This window comes from Lacerta agilis, chromosome 2 (assembly GCF_009819535.1).
Source record: "Lacerta agilis isolate rLacAgi1 chromosome 2, rLacAgi1.pri, whole genome shotgun sequence".
Lineage (NCBI taxonomy): Eukaryota > Metazoa > Chordata > Lepidosauria > Squamata > Lacertidae > Lacerta > Lacerta agilis.
The window spans coordinates 42548466-42568472 of NC_046313.1; the positions used below are offsets into that span (position 1 = coordinate 42548466).

The window sequence follows — 20007 nt, forward strand, 5'->3', positions numbered from 1 at the left end:
GGTGGCGCTGTGGGTTAAACCACAGAGTCTAGGGCTTGCCTAGAAGTTCGAAAGCATGTCAAAGTGCAAGTAGATAAATAGGTACCGCTCCGGCGGGAAGGTAAACGGCGATTCTGTGCACTGCTCTGGTTTCACCAGAAGCGGCTTAGTCATGCTGGCCACATGACCTGGAAGCTATCTGCGGACAAACGCTGGCTCCTTTGGCCAATAAAGCGAGATGAGCGCCGCAACCTGAGTCGTCCACGACTGGACCTAATGGTCCGCGGTCCCTTTACCTAGCCCTGCCTTATTCACTGCCATTTGCAGGGTGCCGCATTCTTACATTGTTATAAAATCAGGAACAACCTTTCTTTAAACAGGCGCTGTCATGGTATGCCATACCACAAATATTTAAAGTCAATTTCCCCATTTTGAGGCAGAGCACAAATCTTGGCTGGATGCCACACCCATTTGCCCTACTTTGGGTCCACGACTGCTTCCTGCATTAGCACATCACTACAGCGCTTGCTCTAGCTGTACAAGAAAACAGTCTCCGGACCGGTACCAGGAAAAAAACATGTATTTTCCTTTCGGCAATGGGTAGGCAGCCTGAGCCAAGGTGGAAGGGCGACCTGTGCTTAAATTGACATGTGAGGTTGCAGGATGCCCAACACTTTGCAGTACTGGTCTGCGTGATCGCATATTGCAAGCAGATTTTTTTTTAATTAAAAAAACAAACGGCATTCCAAACAGGACCCCAGACTGAAGGGTAGCCCGAAATACGTGTGCGGTAAATCGAAGTAACATGACTAGAGTGTTTCTAGCTATACGACCAAGGAGCTTAAGGGCTTAGACATTACGAACGAGAATTAACCGAAGGTGTGGGGGGGGGAAGTGAGCGATCGAGCTCAGCGAGTCCGTCGGGCAAGTCTCTGGGGGGGCTCGCGCGCCGCCCCGTTCTAGAGGGACGGGCCAATTAGCGGACTGGCCTTGAACGTGTCTCAACGTCAGCCGCGCGCGGCGCGTCCGCCCGCCCCTCTGAGGCCCCGCCTTCCAAAGGCGAAGGAGCCAATGGGCTGCGGGGTTGCCTCCGCTGCCGAGTAGGCGTGCCCTGCGAATGGCTGCTGCTGCCGCCGCCGTCACCGCGAAAGTGGAGCTGAGCGCGAGCGGCGGGCGCGGACTGAGGCAGGCAGAGGGATGGTCGGGTGGGAGAAAGGGCTCCGGATCCGGTTCGAGCCCGGCAGGTGCTGGCTGGAGGAGGTGAGGCAGAGTGGGCGGGTTTGGGCCTCCTTCCCCTCCCTCCTTCCCCTCCCTCCCTTCTCTTCCGCGGGAGGTAAACAGATATTAGCCGCGCCCCCTGAGCCGGGGTGGGGCGAGCCGAGGTGGGGCCGCCGCCGCCGCCGCCGCTCTGGAGTCTGGGCAAAGCTTTGTAGTGGCCAGCCTAGCCCTGCAGGGTAGGCCTCCGCTTGGGTGTTAAGAGTTGAGTGGCACTAACTTACTCCTTAGGATCCCAAACACACTTGCCTGAGAGCAGCCTCCGCCGGGATTGTACTCCGAGATCAGGATCAGTTTGTTAAAATGTTTTCCATGCCCTCTGTCTTAAGTAAAATAAAATAAAAAGAAATTCGTGGGATTTCTGACCATTAAGATAACCAATGTGGGTTGCAACAGCAATGGGATCCTACAGCTATTAAAAGCAAATAAAACAATACAAAACCAATACTGGAATAACAGCTTGTCACTGGTCTCTCTCTGTAACTAACAGCCCCTTCCCTGTGCTTTTAACGTGTGTGTGTGTGTGTGTTTATATTGATAATGGTGGAATGGGGAACTAGTCATTCATCTCTCCCCGCCCTCTTTTTAAGTATTTTATTAGGAACCACGCCTGTGATGTACTTCCTCCCATAGCTGGAAATTCCACTTCAACCCACATATTTGAAAGAATATTTTATTTGATCATTCCAGTGACCATTTTTGCTATGCAAAGAAGCTTACTAAATTAGCTGCCTGGGAATTAGCCTTTTGCTGGAACAATTGTAAACATTATCTTTATACAATATATTTAAACAGTCCCTTTTGATGCAAGTTAGTTTCAGTAAACAATAGTAAAATATGTCCTCCTTCTGATGCTAGAAATGTAAAGCTTGGAGCTATAAGCAATCTGAGGTTGTTGTCTTCAGTATACTGTGGGCTGTTTGTGCAGTCCTGTGCATAAGTCCCATTGAACTCAGTGGGGGCTTGCATTGGAGTAGACTCGTACAGAATGTCCCCATAAGCCTTCTAAAACACATATTTAACTGGATAAAATTTTGTTAAGAATATAGAAGATAACAATTTTCTTTTTTTACAGGAGGATGTTGATACGCCAAACAGACGTGTTCTGATTACTGGTGCTACTGGGTTGCTTGGCAGATCTGTGTATAAGGAATTTAAAGGAAATAATTGGAATGCTGTCGGTTGTGGGTACAGTAGGGCTCGACCGATGTTTGAGCAAGTTAATCTTCTAGATACTACTGCTGTTCATAATGTCATCCAGGATTTTCAGGTGAGAATGGTGGAAAGAAGGATAAAGAGGCTAACCACCATGTTTCTCTGAAGGTTTCTTCAGCAAATTCATGTTAGTTGGTCACAAAGTTTTACTGATTATTGATGTCCACTATCTATCACAGCAGTATTTAACTTTGTTTATGTATTGTTTTTTTCTGTGTAATCTCTGATGCAACCCTTGGTGCACCTTTTGTATATGAGGTGCATGATATGAGGAAAACTAGTGTGCAGGAAAGTAGCTATATACTAGTAGACTAGTAGAACCTGGAAAGCCTGCTTTAGAATAGCACTGCAGAATAAGTAGGGCTTCTCACTTAGAGAGTGATTAGGGAATTCCCCTCTTTTGGTTATGCAAATTGCATGCACAAGAAAAATGGGGGAAAGAGCACCTCCAATGAGCAAAGCAAACAAAGGAGAGGGAAGGCTCCTGTACTCACTGGTATGAGAACTATTTTATTTTCACTCACTGTGTTTCAGAGTATAAGGACTCCTTCTAGAGCTTGAGAAATGTTAAAGTTTGCCAAAAAATAAAAAATAAATTCTTCATATCTAAACTAAAGTGGACCCTTAGGTTACGTTACCTTTGGGTAACGTAACTTTTGGGTTGCGAACGCGGCAAACCCCGAGGTGTATTCTTCTGGGTTTCGCTGTGCATGCATGCTCAAAAGCTTTCCATTGTGCCGCTCTCAGAAGCGGCACCTCGACTTGCTGATTTTTCAAGGTATGTACGGACCCCTGGAATGAATTACATTTGTATCCAGAGTGTCCACTGTACTGCAGAAACAGCTTGAAGAAATGTCTGAGCCAAAAAGATGATTTTCTTCCTCCGCATCTATGTTGAGCCATACAACTTACCGGTAGTCAGAGATGATCTAGAGTAAATTTGCACTTTAGATGTGGTTTACTCCATGGGACTATTTTCTGCTAGCTTTCCACGAACAGTGTGGATTTGTTACAACTACTTGCTTGTTCTTTGCTCATTAAAATGGGTGTTTAATTTCCAGCCTCATGTGATAATACATTGTGCGGCTGAGAGAAGGCCAGATGTTGTAGACAGTCAACCAGATGCTGCTTCTCAGCTCAATGTGGCTGCTTCAGGGAACATAGCAAAAGAAGCAGGTAAAAAAAGGTTTGGTCTACATTTCTTCTCAGGATGCATAATTATCTTTTATGTGTCATCATAAGTATGGGTTCTACACCTGAACTGAAAGAATTCTTACCACAAGAAATGTATCATTAGCTGTTTGAGTAACATGCATTGATGGAGGAGACGGATAGTGGGAACTGGCTGCCAGCTGTTGGAAACAAATTCTGGGTTAGAAATACTTAGATCTTTCACAATCACGTAAATATTTGCTGTTTGTGTGTTTTAAATTCTTGGAGAGAATAAAGATAAAGAGAGTAACTGCTTTGTATTTACATTTTTTCATATTGCTTTAATTTATTTTTATAGCTCAAGTAGGAGCATTTTTGATCTACATTAGTACGGACTATGTATTTGATGGAACAAATCCTCCCTATAAAGAGAATGATGCACCAAATCCCCTAAATTTCTATGGGAAAACTAAACTAGAGGGCGAAAAGGCAGTTTTAGCAAACAATGAAGGTAAGTGTAAATTTGCAGCTAGTAAGTTTTTCTTTAACAGTTAAGACTTGAAATCTTTTACTGAAATTCCATAAATAGGAGCAAATGGATTTGAAAGTTCAGTTTTATTTTATTTTCAAAATAAGAAATGCATTTTAAAATGAGGAGGGGGTTTAAAAGGAAGCTGCAGAAAATAATTAGAATCAAGTCTATAAAGTTTTGAGATTATGTAAAACCAATATAACAGAAGGTCACATAAAATGTATACCACTGACTTGTAATGGTGAGAGAGAATGGTAGCATTGTTAATGCATTGTTGAGGTTGACGTTAGGGGTAAGGAGCAGAGGAAGCTATAAAAGTCTTCCTTTTTTAAAAATGAAAACCTTGTTGAGAGGGGAACAACTAGGCACAAACTCTAGCAAGACAAATGAAATCTGAGAATAAAAAGGGGTTGGAATTTTACCCCTTGCATTTGCACCTCATATCAATCCACAAAAACACAATAAACATAACTGGCTGTGTTATAACACAAATAAAGTTCGTTATTTACTGTATCATATTAGCATATCAACAAAGATGAGACATACAGTTCAACTGAAGGACCAGAAGACCCAGTGGATAAGTTGTCTCTCCAGTCAACTCTTAAAAGAAAGTTCAAACATATATTAAAGTCTATTCCACATGTGTTTGTTCATGTAGTCCAAATGTAGTGACAAGGATTTCTGGAATATCTTATCCTTGTTTTGCCATCCTGGGCTTCATCAGCGATATAAATTCTAGATAACACAGTAAATGCAATATTATGATCTTATACATTTTACAAAGATAATATAAACGGCATAAATAATTATACATACCAAATAAGACGTAACATTTGGACTACATGTACAAACGCATGGGGAATGGACTTTAGTATATGATTTAACTTCTGTTTTGTGGAATTACAACACCCATATAGGGTTTGTTTTGGACTACATGTTCCAATGCATGTGGAATAGACTAATATATGTTTGAACTTTCTTTTAAGAGCTGATTGGAGAGACAACTTATCCACTGGGTCTTCTGGTCCTTCAGTTGAACTGTATGTCTCATCTTTGTTGATATGCTGACATGATACAGTAAATAACAGACTTTATTTGTGTTATAACACAGCCGGTTACGTTTATTGTTTTTGTGTAGTATCTTGTACGTAGCCAAATGTTGGATGTTGTGTTCCTCATATCAATCCATCAAAGATTATACAGTCGTACCTCTGTTTATGTATTCCTCTGGTTACGTAAACTTCAGGATTCTTAAGCGGAAAATCCGGAAGTATATTTCCGGGTTTTTGCCCCGTGTGCATGCACAGAAGTGCTCTACTGCCGTGCCTGTGTGCGCAGAAGCGGTCTCTCTGGTTGCGAAAACCTTGGGATCTGGCCGGACCTCTAGAACGAATCCCGTCTGCAACCGGAGGTACCATGGTACTGAGATTTGAACTTCTGCAAAACTTGCTAAAATAGAGTAGATAATGACAAAAGCAATATTGTTAGTGTGCCAAAGGGAATGATGATGCATGTTCTCGAGTTGCTCTCTGGTAACTTCTATTGGGTGTCAGAATGGCCACAGCAGCTTTCACCAACGCAGTATCCTCCAGATGTTATTGGACTTGAACTTCCAGCTGTGCTGGTCGGAGCTGGTGGGAACTGTAGTCCAACAACATGAGAAGAGCAAGGCTATATGTTTTGTAGTGGCAAACTAGATGATCACCTCAGTTTCCTAAGTAATTTATATTGGTATTGGTGGCCTAGAAGCTGAGGATTCTATTTATTTGTTTTCTTTACCAAATGTACTGGACACCCAATAGCTATTGTTCTGTGAGTGTTGTACAAAAAGGGGGGGATTAAAACAACATACAGAAACAATCATCACCTACTGTACATTAATGAGTATCAGGAAGTAATGTTTGACAAAGCTACATAAGAAAGAAAGGAGCCATAAAGTTTGGGGTCATATGAGAATACATCACTGGGAGGTCTAAACTCTTAGGGTTCATTCCATTTCTTATTTATCCTAACTGCTCCTTTTCAGTGTTTAATGTCAAGGCCAAGGAAATTCCCAATCACTGCCACCTGCTGGCAACTCTATGCTATTTATCTTGCTTTTAATTTTGCCTCATTTTATCATTTAAAAGTTGGTGCTGAAAGGGAGAATAAAGGCCTGTGTGCCAAAGGGAAGGAGTAAACTGGGTATGGGGAAATTGTTGGAGAGAAAAGAAAATAGGATTTTTGGAGGGGCATTGAAGAAAAGAAAGAGCTTGAAAATCATACATGCAGAGTATTATGCACTTTTCTGCTTGCTCCATCTCAAAAGTCAAATTGTGGAGTTGTAAAAGGGGCAGTAAAAATGACTACGGGATTAGCACACCCTCCCTATACAGAAAAGCTAAACTGTTTGGTGGGGTTTAGTTTAGGAAAAGATGACTACTGTGGTCAGGATGGAGGAACATGACACACAGACTTATTAATTAAAAATGAGAGAATTTATGCAGAGAGATTTTTTTCTCCTCCCCAAAATCCATGATCTCTAGATTATCCAGTGAAACTGATTAACAACAGATTCAGGACTAAAACTACTTCCATGCAGAGGAAGAAATTCAACATAGCACTGAGCAGCTGCTGGGCAGTAAAGCCAAGGCCTGCTGAATTTCCTGTGTGTGGCACTTTGAAGTCCCAACTTTGGGACTTCAAAGTGCTCAATCACCTGATAGCATTGTCATGTCAGGTGACTGATGGGTGGGTAACCCACTCATCTGTCAAATTTGGCCTGTGAGGCTAGATCCCTGATAAAAGTTCTCACCTGCAGAGCTGAAAAGATTCCTAATGCTTTTTTAAGGATTGTACAGGGCAATAGAGTTCATTGGCTGGGTAATCATTAGAAACAAGCAGATCCCTGTCGTCAGTATTGTATAGTGATACTGTTAGCTGAATCCAAAGCCTCTGTTTAGACAAGTTGACTCGTCCCAGTTGGATCCAACTTCTGCTTTAAAAATGTGGATGTCAGATTTCTCAGTTGTGAGGAATGGTAGGTGGAGGGATACATGATATAGAATGCCCACTGAATGGCTACCAGCTTTAGCTCAACAGTTTGTGTGCATTCATGTAATTCAGGGCTGACTGAGAACAGGTAACTCACAACTTACACACATTTAACTTGCACACATTCAGCTTTATACGCTTGGCAGACAAAGGGCGCAAGCATCCAGGAAAAAAGACTTTGGCAATCCCACCTGCCATTGAACCAAGGTGTTTTGAAAATATGTGAATTAGGCTTTATGTGATAACCCCAGAATATAACCCCTACATAACTTGAAAATCACCTGTAATGAGTGTTTGCAGTTACTTTGTTGCTTACTCTGGGTTGGTAGTTAACTGCAAGGTTGTTGTAGAACATTCTCATATACTGGTGACACAGGATTTCAAGGGGGGGTGAGTTTTATGATGGGGTAATAGTAGATGTAGACTTATACCATTATTTCTTTCTTACTTATGTGGATCTTGAGCATATTTTCTATTGCATGGTAAGGTGTTCTTGATGTAATTTAGCACTTCTTGCTTGCATAAGTGTACATAATCTGAAGTTTTCATCTGAAATCTTCTTCACACCAACCAAGATTTATTCTCTTTTCCACATAAGTAGACTTCCAGATAAGCAGACTTGCCTTTTCAAGGGAGTGAAGTGTCTTGTAAATAGTTCAAAGGTGGTTTAATTTTCTTTCCAGAGATGAGCTGAGGAATTTTCATTGTACCTGTTCATAAATACAGCTTTGTATTCATAGCTTTTCTCATCTCCTAGGTGCTGCTGTGCTTAGAATTCCTATTTTATATGGAGAGGTTGAAAGGTTGGAAGAGAGCGCTGTGACAGTTATGTTTGATAAAGTGCAATTCAATAATAAATCAGCCAATATGGACCACTGGCAGCAGAGGTTTCCCACCTATGTCAAGGATGTAGCCAGTGTTTGCCGACAGCTAGCGGAGAAGAAAATGTTGGTGAGATATTCTTAAAATAAATTTCAGACAGGATTTTCAGGACTACTTCACATATTATCATATGCGTAAGATTGTAGTAGTAGTGGCAGTGATTCTGTGTTTTTTATGATGTATTCAAGATTTCAAAAATACTGTGGACTGTATCCAGTGGTGGCTTCACACTAATGGATCACTTCTATTGCAAGGCAATGGATCCTATTTTCACCAATGCAGTCCTCTATGCCATTCCATCTGGACCAGATGATGGTGTGGAAGTGACTGGACACAGTGATGGGCTGGATGATAGCCAATAAACAATTATGATAAGATGGGGGCTTTGTGGGTAGGGGGTTCCTAGATTTGGGAATTAAGTAGACAGCCTGTTCTGGACAGGGTAGTTACTCCTCTTGAAGAACAGATGGGTAGTCTGGGGTTTTTCCTGGTTTGCAAACTGTCACTAGATATAATAGAGTTGGAAGGGACCCTGAGGATCATCTAGTCCACCCCCTGCAATGCAGGAATATGCAGCTGCCCCATGCAGGGATCAAACCTGCAACCTTGGTGTTATCAGCACCGTGCTCTGACCAACTGGTTCATGTGGCCTCACTGGTAAGGAATGCTTGTGCCCACCTTTGGCTGGTTTGCCAGCTATAACTGTTCTTGAATTGGGATAATCCAGCTACAGTAGCTCCTGCTATAATAACTTCCTGATCTGAGTATTGCAATGTGTTCTACAGAGGCCTTCCTTTGAAGATGGTCTGGAAGCTGCACAAGATGCAGAATGCCTCATCCTGTTTCTTTACGGTGGTGAGATGGGGTCATGTTACACTGATCCTGGAAACACTTCTGGCTGCCTGTGAATTGCCTGGCTTGATTCATGGTGCTGGTGTACAAAGCCCTGAATGGCTTAGGACCCAAGTAAACCAGGCTTTGAGATTTGCAGGGGAAGGTTGTTTGCCATGCCTCTGGTAAATATGGCCTGGGGGAGGGCACAGTATATGAAGAAGGGTCCTCTCAGTGACAGCAGCCCACCTGTGCAATTCCGTTACTGTTAAAAGCAGATTGTTCCCCACTCTCATTCAGGTGCCAGCTTAAGACATACTTTTTCCAGCAAGCCGTAGTAATCTATTGCTCACTAGCATATTGTATTCAATATTTTATTTTGCATTGAGGTTTCAACTTTTAAAGTTGCATTTTGTTGTTGTTGTTTTCATGAGAGGAAGGGAAAGCTACAAGAACTACCGGTAATAATAATTGCCACTGTTTTCGAGGGTCCAGAACCCTACGGGGAAGCTTTTGGAAGGCACGGGGGTGGACTGGGTATATGCCCCGCTTTGCACAAGGGGAAGTGCTTGTGCTATCACAAAGCTACCATTGGGTTCAACCCTATGTTATAACTAGTCTTAAAAACTGTAAGAGTGGGCAGGGTGGTGGTGCTCAGCTGACCTCCCATTGCCCATGTTGCTGTTGCTTACCTGGAAGTAAAGGAGAAGGGGGCAGCTAGGACAGCCCAGTGGAGATGCACAAGCTTCACCTCCCCCATCCATTTTGCAGGGAAGCAAAAGCAGTTCAGGCAGAAGGAAGTCAGGTGAGTGGCCTCACCCCACCAACCAGTACTTTTTGTAACATCCCTCTGAATGCAGTAACATAAGAAGCACCATTCTGTTCAGAAGAAGGCTAGATTGTGATATGGGAAGCATTATAGAAACCATAGATCTGTCGGTATTTTGACTGGAATTTTTATCAGGGACTGGAATAATGGAGTTACAGGTAGGTAGCCGTGTTGGTCTGCCATAGTCAAAACAAAATAAAAAATAAAAAATTCCTTCCAGTAGCGCATTAGAGACCAACTAAGTTTGTTCAGATATCTGAAGAAGTGTGCATGCACACGAAAGCTCATACCAAGAACAAACTTAGTTGGTCTCTAAGGTGCTACTGGAAGGAATTTTTTATTTTTTATTTTGTTTTGGAATAATGGAGGTGGTGGCAAAGGGGGGTTATTTTTGGGTCAGTTATTGTGCTGGTGGCAAGAAAGTATGACAAGGTGGACCTCTGAGGTTAGAGTGCAGGCATTCTCTGAGGACACAGCTACATGCTGTTTAGGTGGGGTTCAGTTTTGCTTTGGCAGCACATTTGCTGTAGGAAACATGCTGTCAAAGCATCTGCTCATCAGCTGGTGAGTGGAGAGTTCAATCTTGCCAGGTGCTGGTTCATCTAGAACAGTATGTTCAGGGTGCGAGGAGATGGTTCCTTCAGGCAAGCAAAACTGTTCACACTGACAGAGCAATCTTAGTGCTGTGTTGAATTCCTCTGTAGGAGGAATGCATAAACTGCTGATTTAATGCTGACTATACTAGGAAGTTGCATTCAGGTGCATGTAACCTTCAGAACACTTGCCAGGGTTTTTAAACTAAAGGTGTTTCTTTCCCCCCCTTCTGTTGACCTTGATCATGATAGCTTCATCTTGGAATGAGAGGTGATATTGCAGTAGAAATGCTTGGCAAGCATGTTCCAGTCATTGCTTATACACAAGAGATTATAATAGCCCTGGATTGTGGCAGTCTTTTCATATAAACTTAGAAGAGTAAAATGTGTGGAGTTTTTCTTTCTAAAGGAAGAAAACTGCCGCCCATATTTTTTTGATTTTTTGTTTTGTTTTGTTACAATACTTGGTTGAACTGTAGTTTTGGCAAAAAAAAACCACTCAGTAGTTGAGTGAAGTAGAGTGCAATAGAGAAGTGGGGAAGGATCTGGTGGATTAATGTTTTAAAAAGAATAATGGGCCTTGGCTTGATCCAGCAACGTAATGATTTTGTTCTTATGTGGACAGAGATTTGCTTGAAAAGGAACTCAAATCCTTTTTCATAGCAAAGCTACTACTCAAAGAACTGTGGAATATAGAAAAGAGCCAGGGATATTGAGCTTCTTGTTTATAATAATATTCCAATAACATGGTTATGAAAAAAGTGGTTAGCTGCTGTTGTGTTTTCTACACATTTTCTGAAATAACTGCCTGGCTAAACAAATAGTTCTAGAGGGGGGACAGAATATAAGAAGGCATATAGAAAAAAGAAAAAGAAAAGATTGCTCTTTGAACAAGTCTAACAGTGAGCTAAAACTGAATGTTTTCACTCTGCAGAAAAACACACGACTGGGAATTGCAATTAGGCAGAACATTTATTTATATAAAAAATAAGTTCTCTTTGAGTTAAGGTGGCAGAATTGTCGTGATCAGCTTTAGAATGATCATATGTGAAATTCTCTGTTTTACAAAAAACTTGTCTGGGTGATCCAGATAGGCTAGATTGACTTAAAACTTGCTTTTCAAGTTAGCCTTAAAGGGAATGTTCTCTAGCATTCTTTAGGGTGTTTTCTCTGTATGTATTTAACACAGTAAAATAAACAAGAACATAAACTTTGTATACTTCTCTTTTTCCTTAGGATCCATCAATAAGAGGAATGTTCCATTGGTCTGGTAATGAGCAGATGACTAAATTTGAAATGGCATGTGCTATGGCGGATGCTTTCAATCTTCCCAGTAGCCACTTGAGACCAGTAAGTCATAGTGTATAATCCCTTACACAGAAAGAAAAAGGAATGTGCAGGAAAAACCCTCACAAAGTTTTATCAAAGGCAGAACTTTCTCAAGAGTAATATTGCACAATACAATATAAAATAATTGCAAAATGTTCACCAGCTGTGGTTTGGCTGTTCTCTCACACTGAGGGTCCCAACTGAGGCTCCTTGGAGTCCTAGTGTCTCATTTCATCAGAGACAGATGGTGAGTTTGTCACCTTGGTAAGCTCAGGGCTCCTTCCATCATCAGACATGTTTTGTGAACAGTTTGTTCAGATTCAGGGTTCCTGTTGTTCTGTCCTTAGAGTGCAGCCAATACTACTTCAGTTTCTTTAGCTGACGGAACAAGCTTCATACTTTTCTGCTTCCTCCCTTCCCTAATTGTTCTAGGTAGAGCCTTCTAACCTCTCACATGAGCAGCCCCTTCACTGGTTACAGGTCTCTCACAGAAGCTTCTTCTATGTCCTCCTCCTCCTCCCTGCTTCTCTCCTCCTCCCATTCACAGGCACCTCTGCATCAGCACTGTCTACTAAGTTCTGTGTGCCTGTCCCATTCCTCTTCTTCATTCACATGCACACCTTCCCACAACCACTCTGCGGTTTCATCTTCCACACACTCACCCTGCTTCCCTTTCAGTCTCCCCTTTTTGTGTTGCCATGTCTGCCCATTTTCCTCTCGTTGCCCCTCCTTTCTTTTCTTGTCTGGGACTCTCCTGTGCTGCCGGCTGCGGCTTTGTGTCAGCCAATAGGGTGTTGGTACTTGCATTTGTCAGGCTGCCAGGCTCCACCTCCTGGGGCTCTGTTAATCTGTCGTCTCATCCCCCCCCCCCCCCGCATGGGCTGCATCTCCTATCTTCCACCCTTTGAAATAATGCAGATTGATAAACCATATCTGTAGAGTTACTTTCTACCAGTTTGAAACTCTTTTGTATTTTCGCCTCTGCAATTTCAAAGGTAACCACATAACTCTGCAAGCCGGGAACTTGAGCTGAGATTCTGGGAACCCAGTGTATGCAGCTAAGGGAGATTATTCCCACCTGACTACAATTTCTGACTCTTCATTATATAATAACAATTTATTTCTTGTACCCCACCTATCTGACTGGGTTGCCCCAGCCACTCTGGGCATCTTCCAACAGAATATAAAAGAACACAACAAAACATCAGACATTAAAATATGAGTCTCAGCGGTTCTTTCTACCTTAGCCTTGGAACTGACCACTCCTTTGGTAGCTGTAGGCAGCAGGGAAGTGCATGCAGGCAAGCACATGGAATTACAGGCTGGCAGAATGTGCTATTCCTCCCTCTTCCCAGCATATAAATCAGCCAGGCTACCAGGGGAGAGAAGTAGTGTAGAAATGCAGCAAGCTCTTGGTTCCTTCTCTGACATCAGCTACTAAAACTTTGCAGACTTTGTGGTTTTGGTGAGGAAGGTGTATGCTTATTTGCAAGGCTGCTGTGCCTTCTGCAGCATCTTTCCAGTGAGTGGAAAAGGCTGCAGTGGAAAGTCCCAATATGTATGATGGGCTCTCTGGATTCCTAGGATAATGGTTTGTCAAAGAAGATTTCTGTATCCCCTTTTCCATACTAGCAAAAACTAGTGCTCAATGCAGAGTACGGTTATGGGAAAGCACTTAGGCTATCCTACATTGCAGAGTTGTGAGTGTTTTCCTGAGAAGAGATTATTTTCATCTTTTGTTCTAGACAGAGTGTATATTTCTCTTTTTCTGCCTATTTTTATTTTTAAAGATTACAGATAGCCCAGTTGTGGGAGCTCTTCGTCCCAAGAATGCTCAGCTTGACTGTTCTAGACTACAGATGTTGGGCATTGGACAGCACACTCCATTTTGTGTTGGGATCAAGGAATCACTCTGGCCATTCCTTACTGACAAGAAGTGGAGACAGACGGTCTTCCATTAGTTGGAAATATTTTAGTACATGTATGGTATGAGGCACTTTTTAAGAAGCGGGGGGGGGGGGGGAGAATGGTTTTGTATTGAGTGTTCTATGTTACAAGTTTAATTCAATCAGGTAAAAATATGGTCTTGCACTAGTGAACTTATAAGAGGTGTTGGCAAAAAAGAACCTTTTTCGAAGTGAATGCTATTTCTTTCTGTTCCGTCAATGGTTTCTTTAAATATTTAGCAACCTCTGAATACTACAAGCATCAGTAATGGTTGAGATGAGGTTCAGTTTCCTGAAATATACTGTTGTTTTATGCATCTTCAATTGCTAAAGAGTGTCTCTCTTAACATTATTTCCCTTTTTGCCAAAATAATTAAAATAAAGCACAGGATTTTTGCATTTCATTAAAAAAAAAAGCTGTTCTGATGTGATTGAAATGGAAGTGAGAAGTTTGGAGTTTGCTTTAGCTGTGATCAAAATATTCTAAAGTAATGCTTTATTTTTGCAATTAATGTGCAGCTTTAATGCTTGAAAGATGTTCTGTATTTTGAAATCCCAACTGCTTTCTTACATTTGTACAAAATAGTTCATATATCTTCCTGTCACATGTGTGCTATTAATGAGCTCACTGGTTCATTTTGGGTGTCAGAGGCACAAAATACAAACATTATTGCTGTCTTTTCTTTATTGGTGTTTCTGAGAACCCCATAGAACCCAGAAAATTATTGGATGTTCTCATTAAACAACCAGTTTACACATTGTATCAGAATTGTCATTGTTTCAATTAGACCAAAAGAGCTATACCAATAGAACTATCCCTGGTTGTTCATTCCTCATTGCATACATGCAGATAGGATGGCTGCATTAGGTATTTGTACTAGCCTGCTTCTGAGGAGAAAATTCTATGCTTACAGCGAGAAAGTTTAAAACTATTAATGCTGTTCAGCATGAATGTCTAGCTTAAATGGCAGAGTGACTTTTGTGTAAATTTTGTGTTCTTACTTCAGTAGAGTGTTAGGGTGTGCGTATTGAAACCAGGCTTTTTACTTAAAGCAAGAAAACCTAAGGCAGCTTGTGGCAGGTGTATCTTTTCTCTCCTCTGTTTCCTGACCAAGGTAAAGCATCCAACAAAAAACCTTCTAAAGGTGCTGAAACAGCATCAGTCAGATTCATAAAATATCTCTAAGCCATTCATATTGTCATTCCCTTTTCATAAGGACATATCCTGACTTGTATGTCTTAGTCTGACTGTCTGACATCTTGATATGCACTTGGTAAGTTATAAATGCAAAATGACATTAAATATGTATAACTGGCATGGTATCTTGTGTCTTCATCATTTCTTGTGGAAATTTCTGGCTGTGTTAGGTTTTTGGGTAGGCTGTTGTTACTTAAGTGTGTGAGCATATACACTTTTTTAAAATAAATTTCACCCTCCAAATTAACAAGTCAGCAGTTCATTCTTTCAATTCCAACCAATTTTCCAGTAGGCTAGTTGAGAACGTGATCACAGAATATACTAATCTAGTGCTGATGCTGGAATTTTGATGGCCTTTGGCATGGCACTCTCAGCGCTCACACATTCACCTGAAAAAAGGGCATGAAAACTGAGCAATTTGTTTCAGGAGATCTGATCATGTTTATACTGCTAACTACAAACGGTAGTGCTATTTGACTTGTGGCCCTATAACAGTCAAATGACGAGGAATATCGTTTAGCCTTCTTAAGAGCATTTGGAGATCCACTAAAAATTAGGCGCTGGTATTTGGTCATGGTTGTGTTATATGCTTCTCCTGTGGCCTAGAAAGTACCTCCCATCCTGGATCATTGGCCACTGCTTTTCAGAGCTATGGATAAAAACATAGGAGTCATAGCTGTACAACACATGTACACCCTCTGCAATATTTATGCATTTGAAATCGTCACATATAGCTTGTATGCTAATCGTTATGTGGAAGTATTTCCATGTAAGGATTTTGTAATGTGCTGTGCCCTTAGGTATTTTCAGTCTTGGAGGATATGTTATCCCCACTGCTTACACATTCCTGTGTCTTTTTGAAGCCTCCATTTGCTGCTTCTGCCTGTTATCAAGTGCTCCTACTTTTACAGCCACTGTAGTACTAATCAGTTTGTAACTAGTTATCGTGAGTTTCAGACGAGGAAATGGAAAAGAAAATTTGTTGACTGAGTGATGCCGCATGATATTAATATGAGATTTTTGTTAGGAACTTTTTTGACATTTGTGTTCCCTGCAAATGATAAATGTTGGGTTGGAACAGAAACAAGGAATCAGGGTGTCACATGCTAGCAACTCCAAATTGCATACACCAATCATGATGCGAGAAAATAAATGGGCACACAGATTCTGATATTTGGAAAACTAGTGGAGGAACATTCTGGTCCCGCAGTGTCTTCTCTGGGAAGAATTCAGTGTTGCACTTTTCTTATTGTTCATCACCGCCATCATTTCTGATCACCAGAGAGAACAATCCCCCACCTCTCCTCTCCCCACGCTGTTCTGGGGGCTCCTCTGACCCCCCCCCCTCAAGTGGATTTGGGGATGGAGGGCACACAGCGGGTTTCTGCTAGCATGCTGTATTAGTTGAATCCAGCCCTCTGACCTTAAGTTAACCATATGAAAACAAGCTACAGAAGAATACAGAGTCCTGAAGTTGCCGTGTTCAAGTTCATAAGGAAAACTCCACACTTTTAAAACAAAGACTGAATGTCTTTCTTGCTACAGTAGGTAATTGTTCCTATAGGTGGTAAAACAAACCTTTCAGTGCAAGTTTTTGTTTCAGTTGTAAAATCCATCAGTTATTTTTATTCCATTGAAATTGGGGACACACTTAGGTCTGATTGTATGATGCACTGTAACTCCACATTTTCTCTTGTGCTGTAAAACATCTTCCCTCAACTATTCACATATATTTTTTTACCCTTCAGGTATCTTTCTTTTAAAAACAGAGCCTTCATGCCTTTAACAAAGTGGTAAAGTTCTCGTTACTAATTTTGTTCACCTTCAAAACGTCACAGAACAGCGTGAACAAGAACAAGCCTGCTTAGTTTTTCATAATAAATTCTTTGTTGCTAATCTCTTCCTTTGACATTAGTAGTAACGTGGGTGATATTTGAAGCCTTTTAAAAAGAAATTTTATTATCCCAGTGAGTTGTACAGATCCATATATTCCCTTCCCCCTCCCTTAGGCTTCTGCTGTGAATATTTTAAAAGCAGCATGAGTTACACATCTTGGTCTCAAAACAAATGCTGAAATAGCTTTCACCTTGAATCTATTCTCTTTCCTGACACATTTGCTTATGAAAATGAAAGCTTCAGTAATTGCATGTTAACTCATCTTCAGTCAGCAGTGTTTGCAAGAGCCTGGCATTATTATTTTACATTTATATGCCACCTTTCCTCCAAGGAATGCAAGCTGGTGTGCATTGTTCTTTTCACCATTTGATCATCAGGCTAAGAGGCAGTGAATGGCCCAAGGTCATCCAATGAGCTTCATGGCTGAGCAGATTTGAACAATGGCCTCTCATGTCCTAGTCCAATACTAACCAGTACATCACACTGTATCTACTTTACATATGCTCTGCTTTTACACAGTTAGTGCTCAAATAAGTTCATGAAAACATACAAGGATCAAGAAATTAATAGTTCGGTAACAATTTTTTTTACAAAATGAAATACTATATGGCAAGAGTCGAAACGTTTTTACCCTTAATCAGCCAAAGTCACAGCATTTGAACAGAGGTTCAGAAATGCTTGTGTGGGTTGCCAAGCAGACATTCTCAAGGGAATGTGTTCTACTACTGGAGTGGTAGATTAACCTAGTGGCATTTGTAATATCCTGAATTAAAAATTCCTTCAAAGTAGCACTTTTCATACTAATAGCCATAGAGCACAGGTGGCCTTGGGTTTTGCCCTTCAAAGTTCATTGCATGCTGTCTCTGCTTTATTGCTTAGCTCAAGAAAGTACTCGGAATGAGCCACACTGCAGTGAACATTTTGGCTAAAGCCAAGTAATATGGATCTGTTCCAAGAACTTCACAGCTGAGAGTTGATAAACTGCAGAAAGAAAGAAAAAACGTGCACACATGCACAAGAAAAGGACAAGCTTCTTGAACTTTCAAGCTCCAAGCCATGAAGGAATAACTCCTACCAATTTCCCAGAAAGTTGGATTCCTGCGAGTTCAATAAGAAAAAAACCACTTTTCAGAAGCAAATCACTTGAGGAAATTTCTTGGCCGTTTTAGAAAGCACTGAAGCATAAAAGCACTTTACCATCCTGTAGGAGTTTTGCAGGGTTGCTGTGCTAGTGATAGAATCTCTACTTGAAGGTTTAGTTCGAATCTCGGGCATGAGATAGCATGTTGTTGAAACTTCAAATTTAAACCTCCAAATTTAATGAATACTAATATCGTTCATAGGTCCCTGCTAGGTCCAGGAGTTCAGAGCACAAGAAATACTCAACACCGCAGGCCAAATGCTGTAACATACTTCATGGGGGACTACTTCTGAAGGTGGGTTGAAAGCTTCAGTTGTTGCAGAATGTGATTGCCAGAACCAAGAGTGGGTTTGAAACATTGCCCTGGTTCCCTGTATGTCACCAGACACAACTCAAAGAGCTAACTAATGTATGAAGCCCCAAACTACTTGGGACCCAAATACCTGAAGGAGGACCTCTACCCATATCAGTTTGCCTGAGTGCTAAGGACACATTTGTGGTTCCACCATGTGCCAAGTTTATGGTGTGATGGCCCAGGATATGAGCATCCTGGTCCCTTGGCTGTGCAATCCCCTCTCCCCTGAGATGCAGCTAGCATTGTCATTGTTGATCTTTCCTATTCACACAGGCCTTGGTAGGGTCCTCATAAGAGATAACATGACTTATATATACTTATATGTGCATTGCTGCTACCTGTTTAATGTGTCATTGTTATATTTTACCTTTATGTTTTTATTGGAGGTTATTTCTCTGTGCAACCCCCCCCCCCCCAGGATCAAGAAATGGAGGGTAGGAGAGGAATGACTATAATAAATAAAATCTTAGAAGAACACCTCAGAGAGATGTTAACAGCTGTCCCTGGAGATTCTTGAGAAGCAGAATTCATTCTGAATTGCCTACTGCTGCCACTGCTTTCCCCCTGCTTGCAGAGAAACCTGTGACTAAGGGACCTTCATAACCAACATGGGGCTTGGGTGGGGAATGAGGGAAGATGGATGATAAGCCCAAGGAATAAGTGTATTTATTCATGTAAACATCAAAGCTCTGAAAAGCCAGTGGGAAGTCAGTGGAGAAAGATGAAGATGAATGGTGCTGATCTGGCTAAAACTCTAAACAGTAGCATATTATTCATTAGTATGACTGAAGGAGGTCACATTCTGGAAACAAGAAGAAGTGAGATGGTAAAAGGCTTTGTCATTATACTAAAGTCAACAGGCAATTAAAACTATTAAAGGCTGACAAGGCAAAAGGTCAAGATGGATCATCCTCACCCCCAGCTCTTTTAATTGTTTCAGGTAACATTGCCTAACAAATAGCCAATGCAAAGCTTTGGTGGAGGAAAAAAGTTGATTTTTTTTTTAAAAGGTATTTAGTTAACTACTGTAACTGTGTGCCCAGGAAACACCCCAAGTGACTGTCTTGTTTGCTCCCTTCCTGAATCCTTAAAGCCTAGTGGAACTCTTAGGAGAGGCATTTAAACAATACATTGACTATTCTCACAATGCAATGTTCAACTAGTGCTTAACATGTTTCAGAATAGTGGACAATCAGCATGTTCATGGAGTGGTCTGTAATTGCTGAGCTGTATTTTTGTCATTTTTTAAATGGAGCTGAATGAAGGATTTGAAAGCCACTCTGTCTTATAATTTCCAGAACCGGAGCTACATTTGTCTTCTGTGGAAAACAACAACAATGTGATACCTTAAAGACAAATAAACTTCTTCTTGCATAATAAGTTTGTAAGCTGCTATAAGATTTCTTGTTGATCCTCTTTGGGTATTTGTTGAATCAAGGAAACAGATGGCTAGAAAGTCCTAGGAGACTATTAAGAGAAACCCTCTCGCCCTTAAACATTATAGAAGTTTGTGGAAATAGCTTTGCTTCTTATCTTAGCATGATTAAATATATTCATTGGGGGCGGATCTATACCCGTGATTTATAATGTTAATAATGCTTTATTAAAATGTGATGCCAGAAGGCTCTGCAGAACAACCAGTCACCGCAATACCTTTAACTGCATTTTAAAGGTAAGGGAACCCCTCTGACGTTTTAAAGATCAATGTTTTAAAGATCAATGCAGATCCAGCCTGGCTGGGTTTTGTTTAAAATGTCCTTGCTAGGTCTACTAGTACACACGGGGGGGGGGGCACCACTACACGAATGCACCAAGCATCTA

At 41.3% G+C, this 20007-nt stretch overlaps 1 protein-coding gene across 1 annotated transcript; it reads left to right on the forward strand.

Annotated features, from left to right (window-relative positions):
- The first annotated feature begins 1084 nt into the window (after positions 1-1084).
- Positions 1085-13766, forward strand: MAT2B (methionine adenosyltransferase 2B). The gene is made up of 7 exons (XM_033139829.1): positions 1085-1239; positions 2330-2524; positions 3531-3645; positions 3980-4132; positions 7944-8137; positions 11558-11671; positions 13441-13766. The coding sequence occupies exons 1-7, from the start codon at positions 1177-1179 to the stop codon at positions 13609-13611; spliced, it is 1005 nt and encodes a 334-aa protein (XP_032995720.1). The 5' UTR covers positions 1085-1176; the 3' UTR covers positions 13612-13766.
- The last annotated feature ends 6241 nt before the right edge of the window (positions 13767-20007 follow it).